This window comes from Equus asinus, chromosome 4 (assembly GCF_041296235.1).
Source record: "Equus asinus isolate D_3611 breed Donkey chromosome 4, EquAss-T2T_v2, whole genome shotgun sequence".
Taxonomy (NCBI): domain Eukaryota; kingdom Metazoa; phylum Chordata; class Mammalia; order Perissodactyla; family Equidae; genus Equus; species Equus asinus.
Window position 1 is genome coordinate 109,894,068 of NC_091793.1, and position 22,248 is coordinate 109,916,315.

Sequence of the window (22,248 nt, forward strand, 5' to 3'; positions counted from 1 at the left end):
ATACAGCACCAAATCTGTGTAGGTGATGGCTGCAGACAAGTATTAACATTTCCATGTTGTATATAACACAGAACAGGTTTTTACTTAGTTCCTATAGTTGCTCTGCATGTGAGTACAAAGACAGAACTTAAAAGTCATGCTGGGTGGTTAGACAGGGGAGCCCACCAGCCTTATAACTTTTAGAGTGCAAATTCTATATTTTTCTAGTTTGCTGCAGGAGACGGGTACTGATCTTGAAAATAATACATATTATATTATTTAAGTTGTGTCTCAGCAGAATTGATATACATCAAGGATTTTCTGATTACTAAACTGTTACATTCTCAAATGCAAGAGTTCATTGTATGTTTTGAGGGAAACTAACAGGTAAATTCTACTACTAAGAAAAAGACGATGAGCTTTTCACCTGCCCTTTCACAGTGTGAGCCTGAGGGACTGGTACTCACTGGCTAATTTGAATAAAAAGGGAGGGAAATTAAGGACGAAAAGCAAGGTTCAAAGCAAGATGTGGTTCTTCAGGGAGGATCTCTGAAGGAAAGGAAGTTGTGGGGAAATTCCTAAAAGGGGTGTGTGTGTGTGTGTGTGTGTGTGTGTGTGTGTGTGAAATTCAAGTATGTGTGGGGGAATAAGGAGAAAAAAAGTTTAAGCAAACTCAGAATTTGCAGTCCGGCTAAAGGCACACCCTAGCCAAAATCTTTCCTTTGGTCCTGATTAGCTTGCCCCAAACCTCACCAGCTCTGGGCTCTGTCCTCCAAGCAGGGCTACAATGGGGAAAGAAACCTTCAGTGTGGTCCTGGCAGATTGATGGTGGGGAGAGTGCAGTGCGATCTCTGCAGGAGGGGAAGGGATGTTGTGTTTGTTTTTCTCTTTTCTTTATTAGAGCAGCCTTCCTTTTAAACATAGAGCTTTGATTTCCTCCTTTCTCATTAAAAAAATAAAAAAATAAAACCTACATGCAGTTGGACCACTGCTTCCGCTGCATACAAATGAATTGATAGCTTTGGGAATGCATCCAATATGCAGCCCAGAAGAAGACTGTGCTGCCCCTGACATCGCTTCCCTCAGAGATATCCTCATATTCCTACTTACTATTTAGGTTGCTTTTCTGGTTTTTGAAAACTTAACTCTCCGTTTATTCCCCTTTTTAAATAAACCTGTTTTTTTAATCCAAGCAAATTGAAGCATTTGCTTCCATTTTGCACACAGCCTCCTAACTACCCCTCGAGGAAAGTCTCATTATTTGTCCCCCTCCCTATGCCCCTGTCCCTTCTAGCACCCACTTTTGTTGAACAAGGCTGCAGACATCCTCACGCCACGGGGAGGTGGCTGCCTAGATAGCAGTCCACCAAGAGGAACACACGTGCTGACAGCAGCATCTTCCAGTTCAAACATTCCTGCTCCATACCCATGCCACCTGTTCAGAGCAGATGGGAGGCTGCCATGGTGGAGGCCAGTGCTGAAGTGCCACTCATGCACTCGGCAAACCAAATAGATTCGTGTGTACAGGAACAGGGTTTTTGTTGTTGAGGTGCAATAACAAAACACAGGTTGCTTGTAATTGATTCCTACAATTGTTTTCATTCATAAATTCCTTCCAGTCAGCCCAGGTGGTTCAGACAGATGATTGGGAACGGGTGTATCCCAAGTTCCTGTCTCCAGTGACCATGTGGGAACTGTAGGGAACAGGAGGGGTGGGGCAGCATCAGGGTCTGATGGCAGGAAAGTGACCGGAGCTCATCTAATTCCGTGTGGTTCAACCTGGCCTTTGGGCCCATGTCTTTATAATCACCTAGCCTCTTGGGTCATTGCCCAGTTTTCTTTTAAGAAATACTTTGGTCTCATGTGACATTATTGGAGAACTTAGTAGGGGCTCATTAGAATATGGAGAAGTATAGAAATAATACTGATGAAGGTTTATACTAAGACCATATGGTACTTTGCAGAGTGTGGTTATTGTCAAGTGAGTAGAATGGTACAAATTTTCTTTTTCTTTTATGTGTTTTAAAAATTTCTCCCCACAGTTTATATGTCTTTACAACTTCTGCCCATAGTATGCACAATTGTGTCCTAAATATCAAGGTCCCTCAGATATTTGACCAAATAGCCTTTCAAATTCTGGAAAAGCCGGAAAATGAATTGCTTATATCTTCAAACCACTTCCCTCTGCCCATGCTCCAGGTGGACACTCTGGAGGTGATACGGCATCCAGAAGAAACGACCAACATGAAGAGGCAGACCATGGCTTCTTACTTCCGGGTATGGAGTCTTCTTGATCTCTATTCTGCCTACTTCCAGAAAGGACTTGCCAGCTCTTCCTAGGAGAAGTCCAGATATAATAAAGTCATTGAAACAAGAGCAAAGCACAAGAGTCAGTTAAGAAAGCGTGGAGGTGTGGGGAGAGAAACGTTATAGTAGGGAACCTGTCTCTGAGTACAATGTTCTCTGATCTCAGAAAGATCAGATGAAATCCCAAGTGTCTACAGAGGGCCCTCTCTGCCACTGGTGCACAGCCCTGTCCATTGAATGTGCTGATTCTGTTAGAGTTTGAGCTGCTTCTTGGCCTTAAAGCTACCGGAGTCAGCTACTTTTCCTGCATATTTACTGAAAAATAAAGTAGTTAGTAAAATTCCAGAAGGTGGATTATCAAGTTCAGGTCCTGAGACAATCTGTCTTAGCTTTGACTTTATTTTCCAGATCAAATTGACCCATTGCAAGACACATTTTCCTGACCCTAATTATTTCCCATCTCTACTGCCGCAATTTCTGATATTTCATTTGGTAAAATGACTCCTTTGAGTAAAAACATTGTCTGTGGAATGGTTCTGTTAAATGCACATTATTAGGAAAGATAAGACACAAATGCTTTGTACCAATTTACACAGATTTGTTTATCTTCAGGCTATAAAGCATTGGGGTTGGAAACCCCTTAGAGATCCTGTACCACTGGGAACTAAGGTCCAGGCAGCTTCATGTTGGAGATGCTGTTAGGCCAAAGATGGAACTACTGATCTCAGGGACAACAAAGTAAAGTTGTAAGGCGAGGTCGCCGTGAGAAGGGGCTTGGTAGGGATGGGAGGTCAGGTGGATTGTGAGCTAGAATTGCCAGGCAGGCTAAAGGGCAGGACCTGAGAGCCAGCATCATGGATAGAAGGCTCCATGGAAAGCCAAGAAGTCTGACCTAGCCAACCGTGCTTCAGAGGCAGGCTAGACTTGGGCTCAGAGGGTATGAATTGCAGAGGTCCAGAGGCCTTCAAGTGCAGCGCTCCATCCATGCAGTGATTCCTGCTACAGCTTCTCTGGCAGGTGGATATTCAGCCCCTGCTTCGTCACTTCTGTGGTTGACATTTCTAACTGCCATTTACTTCTTATCTTGAGATCCATTCTCATCCTGTCCCCTTTAGTGGCTGTATCCTCCTAATGAGTAGGGGTGTGTGTGTGTGTGTGTTTGTGTGTGTGTCCCATGGGATTTGGAGGCTCTGATGGACTCTGTGAAGTCATCCTCAAGATCCTAGAGTCCCTCTTTCAGTAAAAGAAACCTCCAGCATATAGTTTTTCAGAAAAATATCCATGACAACCTAGTGTCCTCGAAATACTGGTCCCCAAATGCAAAATCTGAGAAATAGGTACACAGGCAAGCTAGGTAACACCATTTTGGATCAGTAGGAGGTATAATTATGAAATAATGGGACTGATTTCCTGGGTGGCTTGTAACTACCCCTGAAGGCCTGTCCAAAAGAGGAGCTCCAAAAGTGAATGCCCCTGAGGAGCACCTGAGGTCACCCCTGCCCAAGCACCCCTCTGCTTTTCCACGCTTGCTCTCTTTGAGAGCCCTGTGCCAGCCACTCAATGTATGTTAGCTCATCTTCATTATAATCTTCTTCTTTTCCTCTAGTTTTCTTATTTTCTTTGCCCTCTTTCAATGTTTTTTTTTTCCTCTGCCTTCTTACCAGTGGTATCAGTAGGATCTGCTTAGACTTTCTGGTAGTTCTTAGTTTCAAGAAGCAACTGATTCCCTCTCTAAAAGCTTGAAATTTTAAATGACAGATACAATTTCTGGAGTATCACCTTGGAATACCAGAGACAAGCTAGTTCTGGTGATGAAGTTACGGAGTGACCTAAGCATGTTCTTAGACAGCTAAGTTTCTGCCACATCGGGATATTGCTTGGCACTAGGTGATGTTTAAAGAATGCTTTTGAATCTGCAGTCAGCTATAAGTACTTGTCAGAACTTATGTTATTATCCTCTGTTGTTGGTTTCTTTTCTGACCTCAAAAAGGTCCTTGAGTTGTTTAAGCACTTATGAACAAACTGCTCTGGAGGCCCCTGCAGTCCCGTGTTGTAATTATCTGCTGCGTTTGTGGTAACTTATTCCATGTGCATTTTTTTCCCCTGGTAGTATTCTTTGATGGATCTACTCTCCAAAATGGTGGTTGGACAGCCCCACTTTGTGCGCTGCATCAAACCCAACGATGACCGAGAGGCTCTTAAGTTCTCCCGAGAGAGAGTACTGGCCCAGCTCCGCTCCACGGGGATCCTGGAGACGGTCAGCATCCGCCAGCAGGGCTATTCCCACCGCATCCTCTTTGAAGAGTTTGTGAAAAGGTGAGGCCTGCATCTTGGGAAATACATGATTAAATATAGCTCTGCCAAGGCTGTCCCTGTCCCCTAGACTTCTTCCTCCTGCCCACTTGCCTCCAAACAGGTATTGGCTAGTTCCCAGCTACCATTTACTTCCTTAAATGTCGCATTTTTATTGTGCTCCAACTAATTGCAGTGATCTAGAGGACAGATTAAGCTCCCTTCTGATCACATTTAAAAAATAAAAATGTCCATAGATATTTATATGTTACATATCCTTATGTTTTAAAAGCTCCAGATATTTAATTGGTGTGATGAAAGTCTCTCTCCATAAGTGAATCAAGATTCTGGCAGATGTAAATGCACCCAGGCACCCACTTCTGTCCTGGGATCTGGCATGATATAATATGATAGCTAACATTTACAAAGCACCTAAAATGTCCCAAATGTATACCCTCATTTGGTCCATAGAACAACCCTGTGAGCTAGGCTCTATTATTATCCCTATTCCACGGATGAGGAAGTTGAAGCACAGAAGGAAGTTAAGTGACTTCCCCAAAGCCCCATGCTAGTAATTGGTAGAGCCAAATTTGAACCCAGGCAGTCTGGCTTCAGCATCCACACTTTTAATCTCCTCAATCCACTGCATTCAATCAGTGTCTATTGAAATAAATTGCTGTGGAGCTTTCTAAACCCAGAAACTGCCTTTACCTAAGAAAGAAATGCTGCTCTTTTTTGAACAACTGCCACAGGCATGCCTCACATATGCATAAGATTATGGGTAGACTTTTCACAAAACTTTCTGCAAAGAAATAAGGAACAACAATAACAAAAAAACCACCTCTGACAAGCACTGCTGTCTGAGGGTATCCAGAGAGGAAAAGTAAAATCCAGTATAAAATCTGCTGTACCCCATCAGCCATCTCTAGTTTCTTTTTACCACCATTCTGAAATTTATGTCCAAGGTCGTTTCTCCAACTTTCTGTTAGAAAAGAATGGATCCTAAATGTAGCTTGCTTCATCAAGTCTTCCAAATGCCACCAAAGTCCACGGAGAAGAAAGAGTAAAAAAAGTTCCTTGCAATAAGAGCTTTTAAATTAATAATGAAATGGCTTTTTAAAAAGAAGTGTCTTTGAACTTCTTTTTTCTTCTTAACTTTGGAGGTGGAGCAAGAAAAAAAAAAAGATTATTTTAGCTCATGAATGTGACTAGTCAAGTATTTTTAGCCACTAAGTGTTGAATACATAAAAATATTTAAGAAAACAGGTCAAATGCTAAACAGATTGGCACCTCTTTGTTCGTAATCAGAAAGCCATTAGGCAAGTATGAGCAAGACTTTCAAAATGTCAGTAAGTCTGACGGTATCAAAGATTTCTGAGCCAGCAAGTTAATTGGTATTTTGATCCTTTTGAGCAACTTAACAACAAAATGGATGAGTTAGCAGTTTTGCCCCTTGATGTTATTCAACAAATAGATGCGCCTCTTATCTTTCTGTTCAGGAGTGCTGTTTTGTAAACTCTAGCAGGAAATACGCAGACAAAACAATCAAAGGCAGGGAACAGAGCCATTCAAGGTTTATCAGGTGGAGGTAAATAAAAGATAAAGACCTGTTTAATGTTACTCTTTACCTTTTTGTATTTTCTGGCATTCAGGACTGAAATCCTGAAGCACACACCTGAAAGGTAGTGTTTTGGGGATTAGGTTGTCAGGTTCCAGAATGGGGATGGACTTCCTCAAGTCACCCAAGTCTGCAGACTCTGCCAAACCTAAAATGGTTTTTTTGGCCCATCATCCTTGAATTTTCCAGCAAAATGACTCAGAATTACCTTTCCTATTTTCTATCTATTTCCTTTGAGGAGAGGGTTGTTTGCAACACCTCATCAATGGGGCCAGGTGGGTTGGAAGTATTTATCTGTTCTCAGCTAAGCATGGAAGAGGACACCTGGCTGTGCTGGGCAGGCAGCTGAAACTTCTGCAAGTCATACTGTTGAGGGACATCATAGAAAATGACTATGAACACTCATTGTCTTCACGGTCATTGGGCTCTGAAGCATGGTCCAGCAGGAGGTCTTCACTGGGCCAAACACATATGACTGCCTGTATTGTGTTGTGTTCTGGCAAGTGTCTAAAGGATAGAGCAGCACATTCAGTTCAAAGTCTAATAGTTTTTTTATTAAACTATTGTAGTAAATAGTGCAATTTAGTGAGGAGATCTGAGTTCTAGTCTCCTTTTCGACATAACATTTGGCAAGTACCCTAGCATTTCTGTAAAATATGTTTCCTTATCTGCATGACAAGAAAACAGAAATACACAGAGCCAACATCCTGAAGATTTTCAAGAGTTGCATGCAGATTCCTGGGCCTTACTTAGCCTCTAAGCCTTCCAACAAGGCCCATCTTTCCCAGTGAAGCTCACTGAAGGGAAAACTGTATCTCCCAGGACCTGATTCATAACAGTTGTTAAGTCAATGTCTGTTGAACAGAATGAAACCCTTCCCTCTTCTTTTTTTCTTTCTTTCTTTCTTTTTTTGTGAGGAAGATTGGCCCTGAGCTAACATCTGTTGCCAATCTCCTTCTTTTTGCTTGAGGAGGATTGTCACTGAGCTAACATCTGTGCCATATCTTCCTCTATTTTTTTGTATGTGGGACACTGCCACAGCTTGGCTTGATGAGTGGTGCTAGGTCCACACCTGGGATCCAAACCTGCGAACCCCAGGCCACCAAAGCCAGGAGCACATGAACTTAACCACTACACTACTGGGCTGGCCCCCCCTCTATTTTTCCATCACTAACTTCCATTTCTTCCTATGGTGGCATGAGAGCCATGGTGCTCTGATACGTCTTTCATCTCATTCTCCCTTCTATTCCTCCACTACGTCTCCTCCAGAAATCTGTCACTTTTGACTTCTCCTCACTTTCTTCGAACAGTCTGTCACCAGGTCCTGCTAACTTTACCTGCTAAAGTTTCTCAACAAGTTCCTCTTGGGAATCTCCCATCCCTTCTTCCAAAGCTTTATTAATCTTCCATCCCTTCTCCCAACGCCTTTTATTAATAATAGTAATAATAAAAAGAGCAACAGCTTAATTGAGATAATTCATATATGATAAAAATCACCCTTTTAAAGCATATAATTCAATGGTTTTAGTATATTCATAAAGTTTTCCCACCATCACCACTATCTAATCTGAGAATCTTTTCATGTGCTTATTGATTATTTGTATGCCTCCTTTGGAGAAATGTTTTTCCAAGTCCTTTGCCCATTTAATTGTTGATTTTTATATATTCTGGATACTGTAGGGGAAGAAGAAACTTTCCTTTTCCCTTCTAGTTCTTCTGGCTGGTCCAAGAATTAAATTGACATGAGATAGAATAACAGGAGAAAATCAAACAAAGTTTAATAACATGTATACATGGGAGAAACCCAGGAAGACTGAGTTACTCACCAAAATGGCTGAAGCCCTCACCTTAGATACCATCCTTAGCTAAAGACAAAAGAAGATGTAGCAGGTAGTGGTTTGAGACTTCGAAGGGGAGGAAGGCAGTTCACATGGAGATGGGAAAGCTAATGTTTGGTAAACAAATTTTTGTCATGCTTTGCAGAGACAATGGGACATGGAGAGGACTTTGATCAAATGGGCCTTGCTAGGTTCCTCCTTGTCTACCACACCATATTATCCTATAGTTATCTATCGTGATATTTCCTTTCTGGAACAGGACTTCTAAAATTCTTGTAGGCAGTTAGGGGAAAGGTCAAAGTTTCTTCCTAAGTCTTTTGTTCTGAAAAATAATCAAAATAATCAAAATAATCCTCAATTTGAAGAGACACATTTTGGAGTGGCAAATTCTGCTCACCTCTTGTACTAATCCCTTATCAGATATATGATTTGCAAATATTTTCTCCCATTCTGTGAGTTGTCTTTTCAATTTCTTGATGGTGTCCGGAAACACGAAAGTTTTTAATTTTGATAAAGTCCAATTTTTCTGTTTTTTGTCTTTGGTCATGCTTTTGGTGTTGTATCTAAGAAACCATTGCTTAATCCAGTGTCATGAAGACTATTCCTATGTTTTCTTCAAGAGTTTTTATAGTTTTAGCTCTTATATTTAGATCTCTGGTCTATTTTGAGTTAATTTTTATATATGGTGTGAGGTAGGGGTCTGTGTTAATTCTTTTGTACATAGATATCCAGCGTTCCCAGCACCATTTGTTGGAAAGGCTTTTCTTCCCCATTTGTCTTGGCATCCTTGTTAAAAGCCAGTTAATCATAAATGTAAGGGTTTATTTCTGAATTCTCAATTCTATTCCATTGATCTATATGTACTCCAGGCCTTTTAAAGCTCTTTTGCCCACCCTTTTGACATGGCTTCCTCAGTGGACTTCCTGCCTATTCTGTTCTCCAAAGAGCCACCAAAATATGATTTAACTAAAATTTGTATCTAAGCATGTTGCTTCCTTTATTAAAATCCTTAATTGAAATGACCATCCAGAACTCCACCTGGTGAACTTTAGTCCCTCTGCTTGATACAGGGGAGTCTCCCTGCTCCGGCCCCTGACTGCCTTTGTAGTCTCCTTTCTCTTATTTCCCCATGTCCCCTCTCAGCTCACTATCCAGCCAAAACTGAACCATTTAGAGTCCCATAAATATCCCATTCCATTCCATACTTCTCTGTCTTTACTCATGCTATGTTGCCTCAATCCCCCTTCTCCAAGCCCTCAGTCAGCTGACTTAACCAGGCTAACCTCTGCTCATTCCTTAGGACTTTGAACAGGCATTATCTTCTCTGTAACACCCTCCTTGACTTCCCCAGCTTTAGGAGCCCCTCCAGTGAGCTTCATTGGTAGAACTTACTACATTGTAGTAAAAACTTACTGCCTATCTTTTATCTTGACATGAACCACCTGGGAGGCAGGGATATTTTTCAGCCAACTTCATATCTGTACTGTACAGCACAGTGCCTGACACAAATTAGGTGTTTAATAAACATTTGTTGAATTGAATCAAACTCTTACTCCTTTTCCTTCATCACTATCTGACCGACTCTTTGGTCCTTGCTGTTTTAGAAGTGCATGACAGGTATATGGAGCTGGCTTTGTTAAGGTTAAGTTTAACTTGCATTGTAAGGTAAAACTTAGATTGTTAGAGGATAAGATTTCAGGTAAGTCATAAGTAGTTCTTTATCAAGAAAAGGTAAAAAACCATAAATAAGTTGATAAAAAGGCTCTAACCCAGCTTGCAAATGCTCTTATTAGAGCTTACTACATTAAAAAGCTGACATTGAAAAAAATTTGCCTTCCTTCTCTCTACAATAAACATTCATTTTTCCCCCCCAAGAGACAAGCTTAATAGGACAAGGGAGATTCTCTGCTCTGGCTCCTGGCTGTGTTTCCAGCGTCTTCTTTTTTGTCTTTCTACCTCTCAGCTCACACTCCAGAAAAAGGGGAATCACTTAGAGCTCCCTAACACAGCACAAAATGTGCCTTATTAAGACAATATCCTGTTAAAGGAGGCTGCTTACTTGGTGTGTTAGTCAGAAATATTTCAGTAACAAGTCTCTGAAACAACTCAAACAAGTTGAAGCAAAATTTAAAAGGGGTGGTATGTTGGCTTACATAACTAAGAAGTTCAAAGATATGTCTGGATCTGGGGCATCAAGCAGTTTTATCAAGCCATTGTCTTTCTCCTTTTATCGGGTTAGTTTTCCCTCTTTTGAGTTTCTTGTCAATTAGGCAGTTCTTCCTCATGTGTTGACAAAGATGGTCCCTGGAAGCTCCTGTAGGCAGCCTACTATTGGCTTAGCAACATTAGCAGCAAGCAAGTTCCTGAGAGTTCCCACACAAGGAACTTTCTGGTTGTCCCAGCTTGGGTCACAGTGCTTGTGCTTAAACCAATAGCTGCCTTAGGGGAATGATTGGCAGGGTCTTTGATCAAGTTCCAGGGGATGGAGTAAGCTGCACTTGAACCGTGGTCTGAGGGGCTTTATTAAGGAAGGAGATGGGGAGAATGGATAGGCTAAAACGATAGGCATCCATTACCACTTGTCGTGACGGTTCCGTACCCTGTAATCAGTTGTAACAGTGCGGAAAGTTCCGCCCCAACCCAGGTAGCTATTTACCTAGAGGAGGTCATTAATTTAGAACTTTGTAAGAAGAATAAAAGTTTTCTTGACAATAGCAATGTTAACTTTGGAAAAAGAACTATCTACAGTTTACTATAGAGTTAACCTAGGCATAGTTGGCTTTTTGTTTTTTGAACCACAGCTGTATCATATAGTAGGTTTCTGAAAAGAGTTTCCAGCTCTACTTCACTAAGGGATTAGAGAAAACTCAGTCTATTCTGGCCCAGTTTGAATTCACCTTCTTGCATTTGACACTTTTCTCTGATCTTCATCAGTATGGGTCATGATGTTCTTGTCCCACATAGGACTGTGCTGGATGTCACTTTCCTTTGTCAGAATCTCTCTCCCATCCTCTATTTTTAATTTAGGCATAGTCTTTAGCAATTACTCTTTCATACTGTAAAATTCTCACCATAATTTATTATTCCCTCGACAAAGGTGTCTTTCCATTTTTATGGGTCTGCAGTTTTTCCTTCTTCCTGTACAATCTCTGTATTTGGTCATTGGCCAGCTGCCTTTGGGTTCTGAGTCAACTTGGTGCTTTGTGCTTCTTCAGGGCAATAAAAGAAAGCCTCTGAAGGTTTTGGTGAACCCGCAGAATTATGGACTCCATGGCGTTCCTGTGACAGCTGCAGCAGCTCAAACATAGCATTGTATGGCCACTTACTCAAATGTTGTCAAGAGAAAATGTGTAATGAGAACCTACTGATATGGCAAGCTCTATACAAGGTGCTGAGAACACAGAGATGGAGAAAGCACATTCTTGCCTTCAGCATCATTGGATTAGTAGAAAATACGTATTCGAGGCATGACAAAGGAACATATGACACAGAAAATCCTAAACATTTATTCTCTCCTTTTGTCTACTCCTTGCAATACTTGTCAGAATGTTCGTGGTTGTCTCTCAGCTGAATTTTTGTCTAGCCTCTGAAAGTATCCGCCCAACTCCAGCCTGTTTGCTCCATGTGATTCCTTGCTCTGCTACCAGAGTTATGGCTCTAAAAATATAAAGATGATCATGTCACTTTCATGAATAAAAATCTGTGCCTGCTCCTCATTGCCTAGGGGATAGAATCCAAAGCCTTTAGCTCAGCAGGCAAGACTTTCTGTAATTGGCACCAACTGACTATTCTCATGTTTTCCCCATCATTCTCCCTCATACACCTGGACTGCTGTCAGCCTGACCTTGGACCCTCCAGGCTCAGGCACAGTGGTTGGTCTTTGTGCCTCCTCTTTTCTCTAGCGGAAAGTCTTTACCTGGTGGTCTCCTTCCCACCTTTCTATCTCCAGCCCAGCACCTTCCCTCTGAAGGCTGCCTGGACTCCCTCAAGCTGGTAGTTGCTCCATCCTCTGTGTTCCCACAACTAGATTTTGATATCTCTGTATTAGGGTGTATAGTTTTATTTTTATCCTAACATGTCTGTCTACCCAACCATACTGTGAATTTCTAAGGGGATGGAGTGGACCTTACTCATTTTTGTATCCCTAGCATCTCACATAGTATGGTGTCTGACCTATGGTGTGTGTTTAATGTTTCCCGAATGAGGGAATATATCAGTCAGGAATGTGTTTGACTGTGAATAGCAAACAAATAAGCATTTTTAGTGGCTTAAACCAGGGTTTCTTAATCCCAGCCCTGCTGACATTTTGATCCAGATAATTCTTTACTGTGGAAGGCTATCCCTGTGCATTGTAAGATGTATAGCAGCATCCCTGGCTTCTACCTATTAAGATACTGGTAGCCCCTCTTCCCCAAGTTTTGACAATAAAACATGTCTCCAGATACTGCCAAATTCCCCTAGGGGGCAAAATCACCCCAATTGAGAATCATTGGCAAATACATTTATTTATTTCTCAGAAAAAAATGGAGAAGTAAGCTATTTTCAATATTGGTTTAGCTGTTCGATGATATCATCAGGATCCTAAATACTTTCTGACCTCTTTTCATTCCTTTTTACCATCTTCTGTGTGTGGACTGGCTTATAGTCTTGTTGGGGAGAAAGAAGTTTCTCTATGCTTCTAGGTTCTTCTGGCTGATGTAAGAAATAAATTGACATGAGACAGAATAAAAGGAGAAAATAAAATTTAATTTTGTGTATATGAGAACCATGCATACATGAGAGGTTCAAAGACAGAAAGGTAAAATGAGGTACATCTGCTATTTTGAATCAAGGAATGGGATAGAGGCCTGAGACTTCAGAAGAAAGGAGAGTAATTTACAGGACAATAATAAGAACAGATATTTAGTAATTAGAGTTTTGCCCTCCTATATAGATAGGTCATGAAAAGTTATTTTTGGTACTAACTTATTATGGGCAAAGCCCCTGCTTTAATTCTTTAAGAGAGAGGTCTGAGTTTCTCTTGAGCTCACAGGGTCTCAGTTGCTTTCAGCCCAAAACAATCCACATACCAAAGTGGCACATCTTGGGGAGGCCTGTTCTGAACCCCTCAGTGCCACCTTTGAAACTTCCTGAGAAGTTTTCACATTCTAAAAGTTGGGTTGGTAGATTGCTCCATCTCATTGAACTAGTCTCTTACTTCTGAGAACAGGTCAGTTCAGTTAAACACTTGTATCTCATTTCAGGAGGTGGTGATAAAGGTGGGTTCCAAAAGCTAGGCCTGTTGTGCAAGCAATCAGGTATTTAATAAGAGGCATTTCTATGAAAACAAAAGAAAAAACAATGGTTAATGAGTGGAGTAGACTATAATCCCAGTTTCTGAGTTCTGAAGGCAGCCAGTCAAGGAAATTTCTGGATGTCCAGCTCAAAGCATTTTCAGATGGAATGAGGACAGGCAGTGGCAATCTGACAGATTTTCCTAGTTTACAGTTTGAACGTCTCTGTTGATCTTTCTGAGTAGCCTATACAGCAACAGGTAAAAGGATTGTCCATACACAAGCCATTGTAGTATTTGCATGATGTCAGAAAAAAAGAGAAGTTTTAGTACTTAATGATTCCAAGTCAGAATTGTTGGAAAAAACTAGAAACATTAGTTTGAGTAGTTATAGCCAGATATTGGAGGAAACTAGAAGATTTCAGGATGCAGTCCAGTTTACAGGTGGAAAACAAAACCTTGAAAGACAATGAACAGCACTAGAATCTAATATCCACAAAGGTGTATTATTGGAACATAATTTTTCTCTCTAAAAATGACCCCATTTTTACCAAAGCTAGCCAAATTAAGACTGGTTTGTTTGAAAAATAAGTCTAGTTTCAATAAACTTAGTCTAGTCATTTACGTGAGTACAGTAAGAATAGTGATTGATCATATAGGCTTATTAAATCTACTTTCCTGGAACTTTTCATAAGGAATCTCATTTTGAACTTTTGGAAGGCCTTTGGAGGCCAGGAAACCAAGCCAAGGACTTGCTATCAGATGTGCCTACAATACCTATAGATTTGGGTGAATTCCTCTCTTCTCAAGGTTCCCAAAATATCCTGAGGTTCCTGTACCTGCTAGGAAGTGACCTTCCTTACTCACCTGGTAAGGCTGCTGGGACCTTTGTAAGCAAGCTGCCAGGCCAATTTTTCTAAGAAGCTTTTTGGCTCTGTAAAGTCAATCTAAGTTCCTTAAAGCTATCTGGTTATATGAGTTTATGCACTCTCTAAAATATGGCATTCCTGTCAAAGCCTTGGTAATATAACCAATGTTTCCAATTGTACCCTGTTACAAGGAGAATAGATTCTCATTGAACTTATGCAAATAACTATATTACCAGGAAAATAAGAATACTTACTAAGATTTTCTGAGTTCTGGAGGGATCAGATAGGGAGAAAAAGATAAATGTTCTAATTCTGCTTACAAAGGTATAATTTATCAAGTTGCTGTAGTCATAGTTAGTATAAGAGGAAAAGGTTCCTTATATCTGGAAAACAAAGATTAAAAAACCAGTAATATTTCAGACAAAAGTGATAAAAATTATAGTCATATTCATCAGTTCATCCAGCCCTATGTAGTTAATTCTTTTTCTGCTCAAGTCCAGTTTTTCGTTTATTTCTGTTGACCTTGCTTGATGATTAAGAGTGATCAGGACAGTGATAATTTCTAGAAGTTTGCAAGGTTTTTGTTAAGTTTCATATGATTTGCCCAGTGAAGTGGGTGCCTTGGTCACTGGGGATATTGTGGAAGGTTTATCCCAAGTGGGAAATACATTTTTTTAAACAGCTTCTTTGCCACTATGAGAGCATCAGCCTTGCAACAGGGGAAGGCTTCAATCCATCCAGAAAAGATAGATGTAATAACAAGAACATATTGATAACCCGTGCTAAGGTGGCTGAATGAAGTCCAGCTGCAGGTGTTCCAGGGGCCAGAGGGAGGAGGTCTGAGGCCTGTGGGGACAAAAATAGTTTTTCCAGGGTATGGACCTGACAGGTCAGATGTTGCTGGTAGACTGCATTTTATAGAAATCTCCCCATTGATGTCTATTTATAATTTGAGTCATCTTAAATGTACTGTGGTAGGTAAAGAAATGCAACAACCAAAAAATGGGGTTTTCCAGGGAGCAGCCATCTTGGGTTTGCCATAGCCTCAATGGCTTGTTTAATTTACGGTCATTGCTTACTCATCTTAATTTCTCTAATTCAGGAGCAGACTGTTGCAATGTTACAAGGATATCAGGATGGCAAAATTCTGGCAATAAGGGGTCAATTTTGCAGAAGCAGAATGAACTTCATCTACATGTGTCACAATCTTTATAGATGCTGTTGTTGTTGTTGCCCTTGCATAAAAGTCAGCTGGGTCATTTTCCTGATACTCAGGTCAGTTCTTTTGTTATGAACCTCAATTTTGATTACAGACAAGATTTTATGCCAGGACATATCATATTTCCAGGAATTTCACGCAATTTCTGGAACACTTGTAACATATGCCTATACAGACACAACATAAAAAAGCTTAATGTTACTTCTTATTTGACACTGCTTCTCATGTAACTTAACATATCAAATAAGCTTAATTAGTTTAATATCGCTCTTTTTATAAGGAGAAAGAACAAATCTTTTGAGATGTTTCAGGGATCCTCTGAAAACTCCCAAAGTTAGCTAGAGGTCAAAAGACTTCTTTTAGAATTTGATTTTTGGAAGTTTGTTAAAAATATCAAAAGATTTAAAACACTTATGAAACAATGCTTAATTGTCCACTTAACCAAAGTGACAGTAAAATATTTCAAAGGCAACTACAGAAAGTTATGACATATTACTTAAAAGATAAGAAACTTTTATAATCTGTTATTGAAAGCAGATCAAAATAGTCCAAGAAAACTTTGTCCTCTTAACAGAGAGAGAAAACCAAATTCTAGTTTTGTGCCAACTTTCTTTTGAAACTAAAATTCATTCACTCAATTAAATTCTTTCTAATCTTAGCCAGTCCTGACCATGCATAAAACTCTTTTCTCAGGGTTCCTTTTCTGCAAACCTTCTATAATTTCCTTTTCCCTCAACAAAAAATGAATTTCTGCTCCTCATACTTCCTTTTTACTGAAAACGCACATGTCATCTTTTTTGCATATGGGGATGTTTCCCCTATTATTTCGAATAGTTTTAATTACATATATTAGTTAGAATACTTAACCCTTAGAAACCTTAATTTCTAGAGGCGTGTGACCCTTTTTAATAATACAGTCTTTCAGTGTGGCACCAGACATGCTACTTATGGACCCAAACATCTTTAGTTTCTCTGTAATAAGACAGAAGTAGATAAGCCAATTTTATTAACGAATGCTCCATGTTTTATCTCATTTGGAAATGACCCACAAATTTTCATTGTTTAACTTACTTTAGCAAAACTGTAAGCTTTCAAGTTACCAGAAAGATTTTGAAGTTATTTTTACCTACATATACCATAACACGTAATTATTGTTAAAGATTCATCTAAAAACTTTTATCTTATTTACATCTATTTAAATCGTTTGTTCTTTAAAAGGTTTTAGATTACTTATGAAAATTTTATCATACCAAGTTATTTTTCTTGTTGACAAATTTTGTAAGACATAACATGAACTTATTTGACTTTTAGGAACCCTAGGTAGAATAAGGTTTTAATTTTAATGCTGATAACTCTAAAGACATGCCTGTTTTATTTAAACCCATAACCTTAAACTTGTTTTATCTACCAAAGATTATCCCAGATCATGTGAATCTGAAAAACATTTAGGTTAGTTTCTGTTGTATTTCTGAGGTTTACAAATACTTAATTTATAAATTCTTGATTTTAAGCCAATTAAATAGAGCTCTTTTTACAACTTAGTTTTAGCATTACCATCTGAAGATAGAAAAATATCACACATTTTCAACATACATATACAGACACACACACAACATATAGACAGATACAAACAGAGACCTTATAGTTTAAGAAGACGCTTAAGACTTTGTATTTGTCCTTGCTAAGTAATCTTATGGAAGCTGTGGGCTGGATTTTGGGCAAGGGTGCTTCTATAGCTGTTTGTATTTTAAAAGGTCTTTTTTTCCCTTTTTTTTTTTTTTCTTCAGTCTTAAGAATTTGAGATGGTCTAGATAAGAGTTCCTGGAGAGGTTACAAACTTTTTGAGATAAATAGGGGAGGTTTTGGGATTGGTGAAAAGGAATGGGTGGAAATTGAACTGCCTCTAGAGCTGCCTTTCTAGTTTTGCAAAGATTTGTAAGATGTAATTTAAATGACAACATAGGGTCATCCACCCATCCAAATACATTATCCTCAATTTGCTTCTTTCCCTCTGAGTATATAGTTGTATTTTAACTTAGAGGAGAAGGCCTAAAAAAAATTCTTAGCAGGCTCTGAATATCAACTTCCAATTTCTGACCAACATTTGACCATAGAACTATTAAAAAATCCTTTAAATATCTTCACAGTTTCCAATTGGGACAAACAGCAGATATTTCTGGAAGTATTAAAAAATCCATTGACCTAAGAGGTGTTCTCAAAGATTATTACCTTCCCAACATCCAGAGTCACTCCCAAAGATAGCCAAAAGAAAGAACCAACAGCCTGCCTGTCCCAGGCAGGCAGAAAGCCAAGCCTTTAAGATGCAAAACAAAATAAGAAAGAAGGCAGTGTCTATCCCTGGAAGACAAAGGGTCAATAACCAATGGGTCTGGATTTGGAAAGGAAGGGACAATACGAAATGTCATTGTCCTCTCTTGACTGGGCATTACAGAATAATCATTGAGTGGAGGTAAAGGGGCTTTGTAATTCAGAAGATTGGCTGTTGTCCAGGGGACACAGATTCACTAGGAGTGGCTTCTAGGATATATCCACACAAGATATTGCACAGGAAAGCCTGAAGCTGGCGGAGCCTGATTATAGAGCAAAGCAAGCCCTACTGCCTGTCCCAGGTACTTCTGCTAAATTCATTTCCTGGCTTTCAGTATTTACGTGAGTAATCTTTATACTCTTAGAGATTAGGCTGGAGTGCTCTCTCTAAATCTTTTAGGAAAAGGGAAGCTAAAACAGGTAGATTGTGCTGGACTGTAAGAAGGGGGTTCTACATTGGATTTTTTTTCAATTCATTCATTCATTCATTCATTTTTGCTGAGGAAAGACTCACCCTGAGCTAACATCTGTCACCAATCTTCCTCTGTTTTTTGTTTGAGAAAGATTATTCCTGAGCTAACATCTATGCTGTTCTTCTTCTGTTTTATATGTGGGCCACTTTTATATGAGTCACTTAAGCCCAAGTAACTACTTCCACAAATATTTGCTGCTGCTTCTCTAAATTTAGGGATGAGAAAAAAGACTCCTGTCACTCTCACTTCCAATAGACCCTCCAGCAGGCAGAGATCTGGGAGACTGATGGGGCAAGAACTCTTAGCTTCTGCTGGCACTTGTCAGGTGTCCCAGGATCTCTCAGCTACAGCAGCCTCAGAGGGAGCAGAGCCCAGCTGGAAAAGTTTATCCTGCTGACTATGCCACTGTTGGAGAGGAAGAAATTTTCCTCTACCCTTCTAGGTTCTTCTGGCTGGTCTAAGAATTAAATTGACATGAGACAAATTAACAGGAGAAAATCAAATTTAATTTTGTACATACTGGAGCCTCTTAATTTTCTTGTGTTAATCTATCTGATGCCAATTTAATTCTTAGACCAGCTAGAGGAACGTAGAAAGGTAGAGGAAAATTTCTTCCTCCCCAACAGTCTCATGGTCACAAGATGGTTGCTGCCTCTCCAAGCGTCATGTCTCCAATCAAGGCAGGAAGAAAGGGGCAGAATGATTAGCTATGCCAGCTACATTTGCCCCATTTTTATTAGGAAAGAAAACACTTTTCCAGAAGCCATTTTGCATACCTCTCATTGGCCTGAACTAAGTCAAATGATCATTCCTAGCTACAGAGAGGGGCTTAGAAAATGGGGAATAGGACTGGGGCTGGGCACATTGTCACCCAAAGAAAAACTGGTGTTCAGTTAGCCAGAAAGAAATGGGAACGGAAATGGGAGAGGTACTGAGCAATCATGCTAATCACAGAAAAGAAATCTAGTCTTTATTAATTGAACAAGGAAGTGAATGACTAAGGGGCTGAGTAAGTTTGAATAAATACTTCCAGTTCCTCACAACCCACTCATTTATTACTCCTTGATAGCTAGCTGCTTCTTCAAGATTGTAGTTTAAGAATTAGCAAGTATAGAAGTGCCTGAGTTGAAGCAGGCAAGATACTGAGAACCCTTTAATTCCATTGCTGTGGAAAGGTATGTTTGTAGTTTTAAGCCTGCCACAAATTGTTTTAGCTCTTACAGAGTGAACTGAATATCATCAGTAATCACTGAATACTTCACCTATGAGGACAGGATCCCTGACAGTCCCTTACAGAGCCCCAAGATTAGTACTGGCTCATAGGACAGGAGTTGAGAGAAAAACCAGCATCACAGAAGAATCCAGACATCTCAAGAAAGGCTGAAATTCAAATTTTAATTTTCAAAGAATGAAGCTTCTACTTTTTTCTCTGGGTAGTCAGCAGTGAATAAGGAAACACCAATCCTCCAGGAGCTAGGATGGAGAGACCATGCCTTATCTCTCACAGGACATCCCTAGATTTCCTTTTTTTTTTTTTTCACCTGTAACCACATAGGTAAGAACCTGACATGAAATAGATCTTAATGTGCCATTCAGATAAGCTAGGATATCTGCAGCAAAGTGAACAGAATCCTCAATTCCCTGCAAATTGATTTATACAGTAGTGAGGGGCATGTTTAAGAGATAGTACTTAAGGAGGATAATAGACAGCTTCAATGTTGAGTGTAAAATATATTGCATGCTTATGTGAACAGTCTCTGCATTTACCTCTAGAGGGAGCAGTTGAGGGGTGGCTTTCTCTGAGATGGACCTCTAACAACTGCTGTCCTTGTATACTGTCATTCCCACCCATTTTTCTTTGTTTAATCGAGAGAGTGAGTTGCTTGCCTTTCCCACTGTGTATGTGTGTTGATGCCTTTTATGTAGGTGGGACCTTGGATGAATTCTTTTTTTCTTAACTCTTGCATTACCACTGTTAGAACTTTGATTAGTGAAATAAACAAGAAATATTTTAAAAGTGCCTTTTATAATATCATTGAAAGACTCTAAGGGATGGCCTGGTCCAACTTTCCCATTTCAAAAATGAGGCACCTGAGGCCAGAGAGGTGAAATAGCTTTCCCGAAGTCCCATCTCTAGGACGTGGCAGTATCGGTCTCTGCATATTGCTCTAGACTGAAGAGAACATCTATGACCACCTTCCTCCATTCTTGGGGGGCATGATGAGTTCAAATTGGTCTTGCCTGGGCTGAGGATCCTTTCCAGTTTGCCTATAACTATAGATGATTCAAAATCCCAAAACTCTTTCTTTTAAGGTCCTGCCTTTCTCATGGAGCCCACACTGCTGACAGCTATATTTCACCTATTCAAGTATCAGAAAAGTCATTTCTGTACTTGGTAGTTTTGCAAATTCAGCCTGAAATTTGTAGTGGTGATTCACAAAGTGGGTACAAGAGGTAACATCAATCACACTGTTCTTAAAGATACTGAGTAGTGGCAGCAATAAGTCTGGGCTGTCTTTCCTGATTTCCCTCATGTCTGCACTGTGGGCTGCCTCGTGAGCTAGTTCAGTTATAGGGAAGGATCCATGTAGAGGTAGAAACACAGGGAGCAATGGCCACACTATGGAAATAGTACAAGAGTAAATAACAAAGGAAAACAAGAGGAAATGTTATGAAGGTATAGACAGTATCAATGCAGTTGAGAAGACTGCCACTCTGGACCTTTGGATTGGCTGCCCAGCTTACTCTATGAAAATCAGTGGCTGAATTAAAACTCTGTGTCCCTGCCTGGAGATTCCTTTGAATAAATATCAGTGGGACTAACTTACATTAGATAATGATAACAATGAAGAAGCAAAAAGAAAAAAGAATAAAGAAAATAATTAACAAAAAGCAAAATAGGTGGAAGAGGATGAGGAAGAGGAGAATGCAAGGAAACCTCCTGGCACAGAGGTGGCAAATGAGTGCCACTTCACTCTCCAGCCCCAGCTGCAGACCTGGCTCCTCAATCAAGGCACATTTCCTTCGGAGCCCAGATGTAGCTTTGGAATTCCCCCAACACGGTACTCTAAGAAACCACTGCCCAGTCCATCAGCTGATACACAGTTGACTTCTTAGCCATTCCTGTTCTAACATGTTCTATTCGCTTTACAGTAGATATCTGCCCACTGCTGAGCACCATGGTTTAAGGATGACTCAGAGGAAAAACTGCTAGTTACTTTTTCATTTACATTTGGGTTGGGGAAGAGAATAAATAGATTTTTGTCAAAGAAAGAAGGGAAGAAGAGAGAGAGGGGCATTTATTGACCACCTGCTTATGGCTGGCTTCATGCTAGTGCTTTACATATATTATCTCACCTAACACTGGTGATAGCCCCCTAAATGGATGAAATTATTCCAGTTTTACAAAAGAGGAAACTAGCTCAAAGTCACACAGATAGTGTGTGGTAGAGTCAGGATATAAAATGAGAGTCTATCTGATTTCAAAGCCCATCCTCAAAATATGTAAATAAGATAGTTGAACACATCCAAATATTCATTGTGAAATCAATCTATAGAATTCAATCAGAAAACAATATATGAATAATTGTACTAGTTGTAAAATAGAATAATCAATTTAAAGTTTAACTTTCTATTGCAAATTAATTTATAAATAAACTCAGCCTCAATCTCTAAGTCCTAGTGTCTTTTTTTCTTTAGAAGGCCTCCCATTTAAGGCTTATGAGTAGGCAGCAGTAGCATCAGTAACATTTGTTAAGCACCTATTGTGTGTGCTGAGTGCTGTAGGAGTAATACTGAATTAGAAGGAATTTACAATCTCAGGACTTCCACAATCTAATAGCACAGATCAATGTGACTTCTTATCCCAAGGCCCAAATTTAGGAGTCTTCCTAAAAATATAATGGCTTTATTTTTATTTATTTTTTCTAGTAGCAGATGGTGGCCAGCTGTTCTGTCTTTACTGAAGGCCAAACATGAAGGGAAAAAATTAAAATAAGGGGCTTATGGTAAATATGGGAAAGAATTTAATAAACTAAATCTGGATTTTTATAT

The 22,248-nt window shown here is 39.7% G+C and overlaps 1 protein-coding gene across 7 annotated transcripts in view; it reads left to right on the forward strand.

Moving 5' to 3' along the window:
* Positions 1–22,248, forward strand: part of MYO3B (myosin IIIB) — a 414,167-nt gene that overhangs the window by 241,742 nt on the left and 150,177 nt on the right. For all 7 annotated transcript variants that reach the window (XM_044768737.2, XM_070508081.1, XM_070508082.1 and 4 more), the window contains 2 exons: positions 2,179–2,256; positions 4,397–4,602. In XM_044768737.2, the coding sequence (XP_044624672.1) occupies positions 2,179–2,256; positions 4,397–4,602 (284 nt within the window). The remainder of the gene's footprint in view (positions 1–2,178; positions 2,257–4,396; positions 4,603–22,248) is intronic.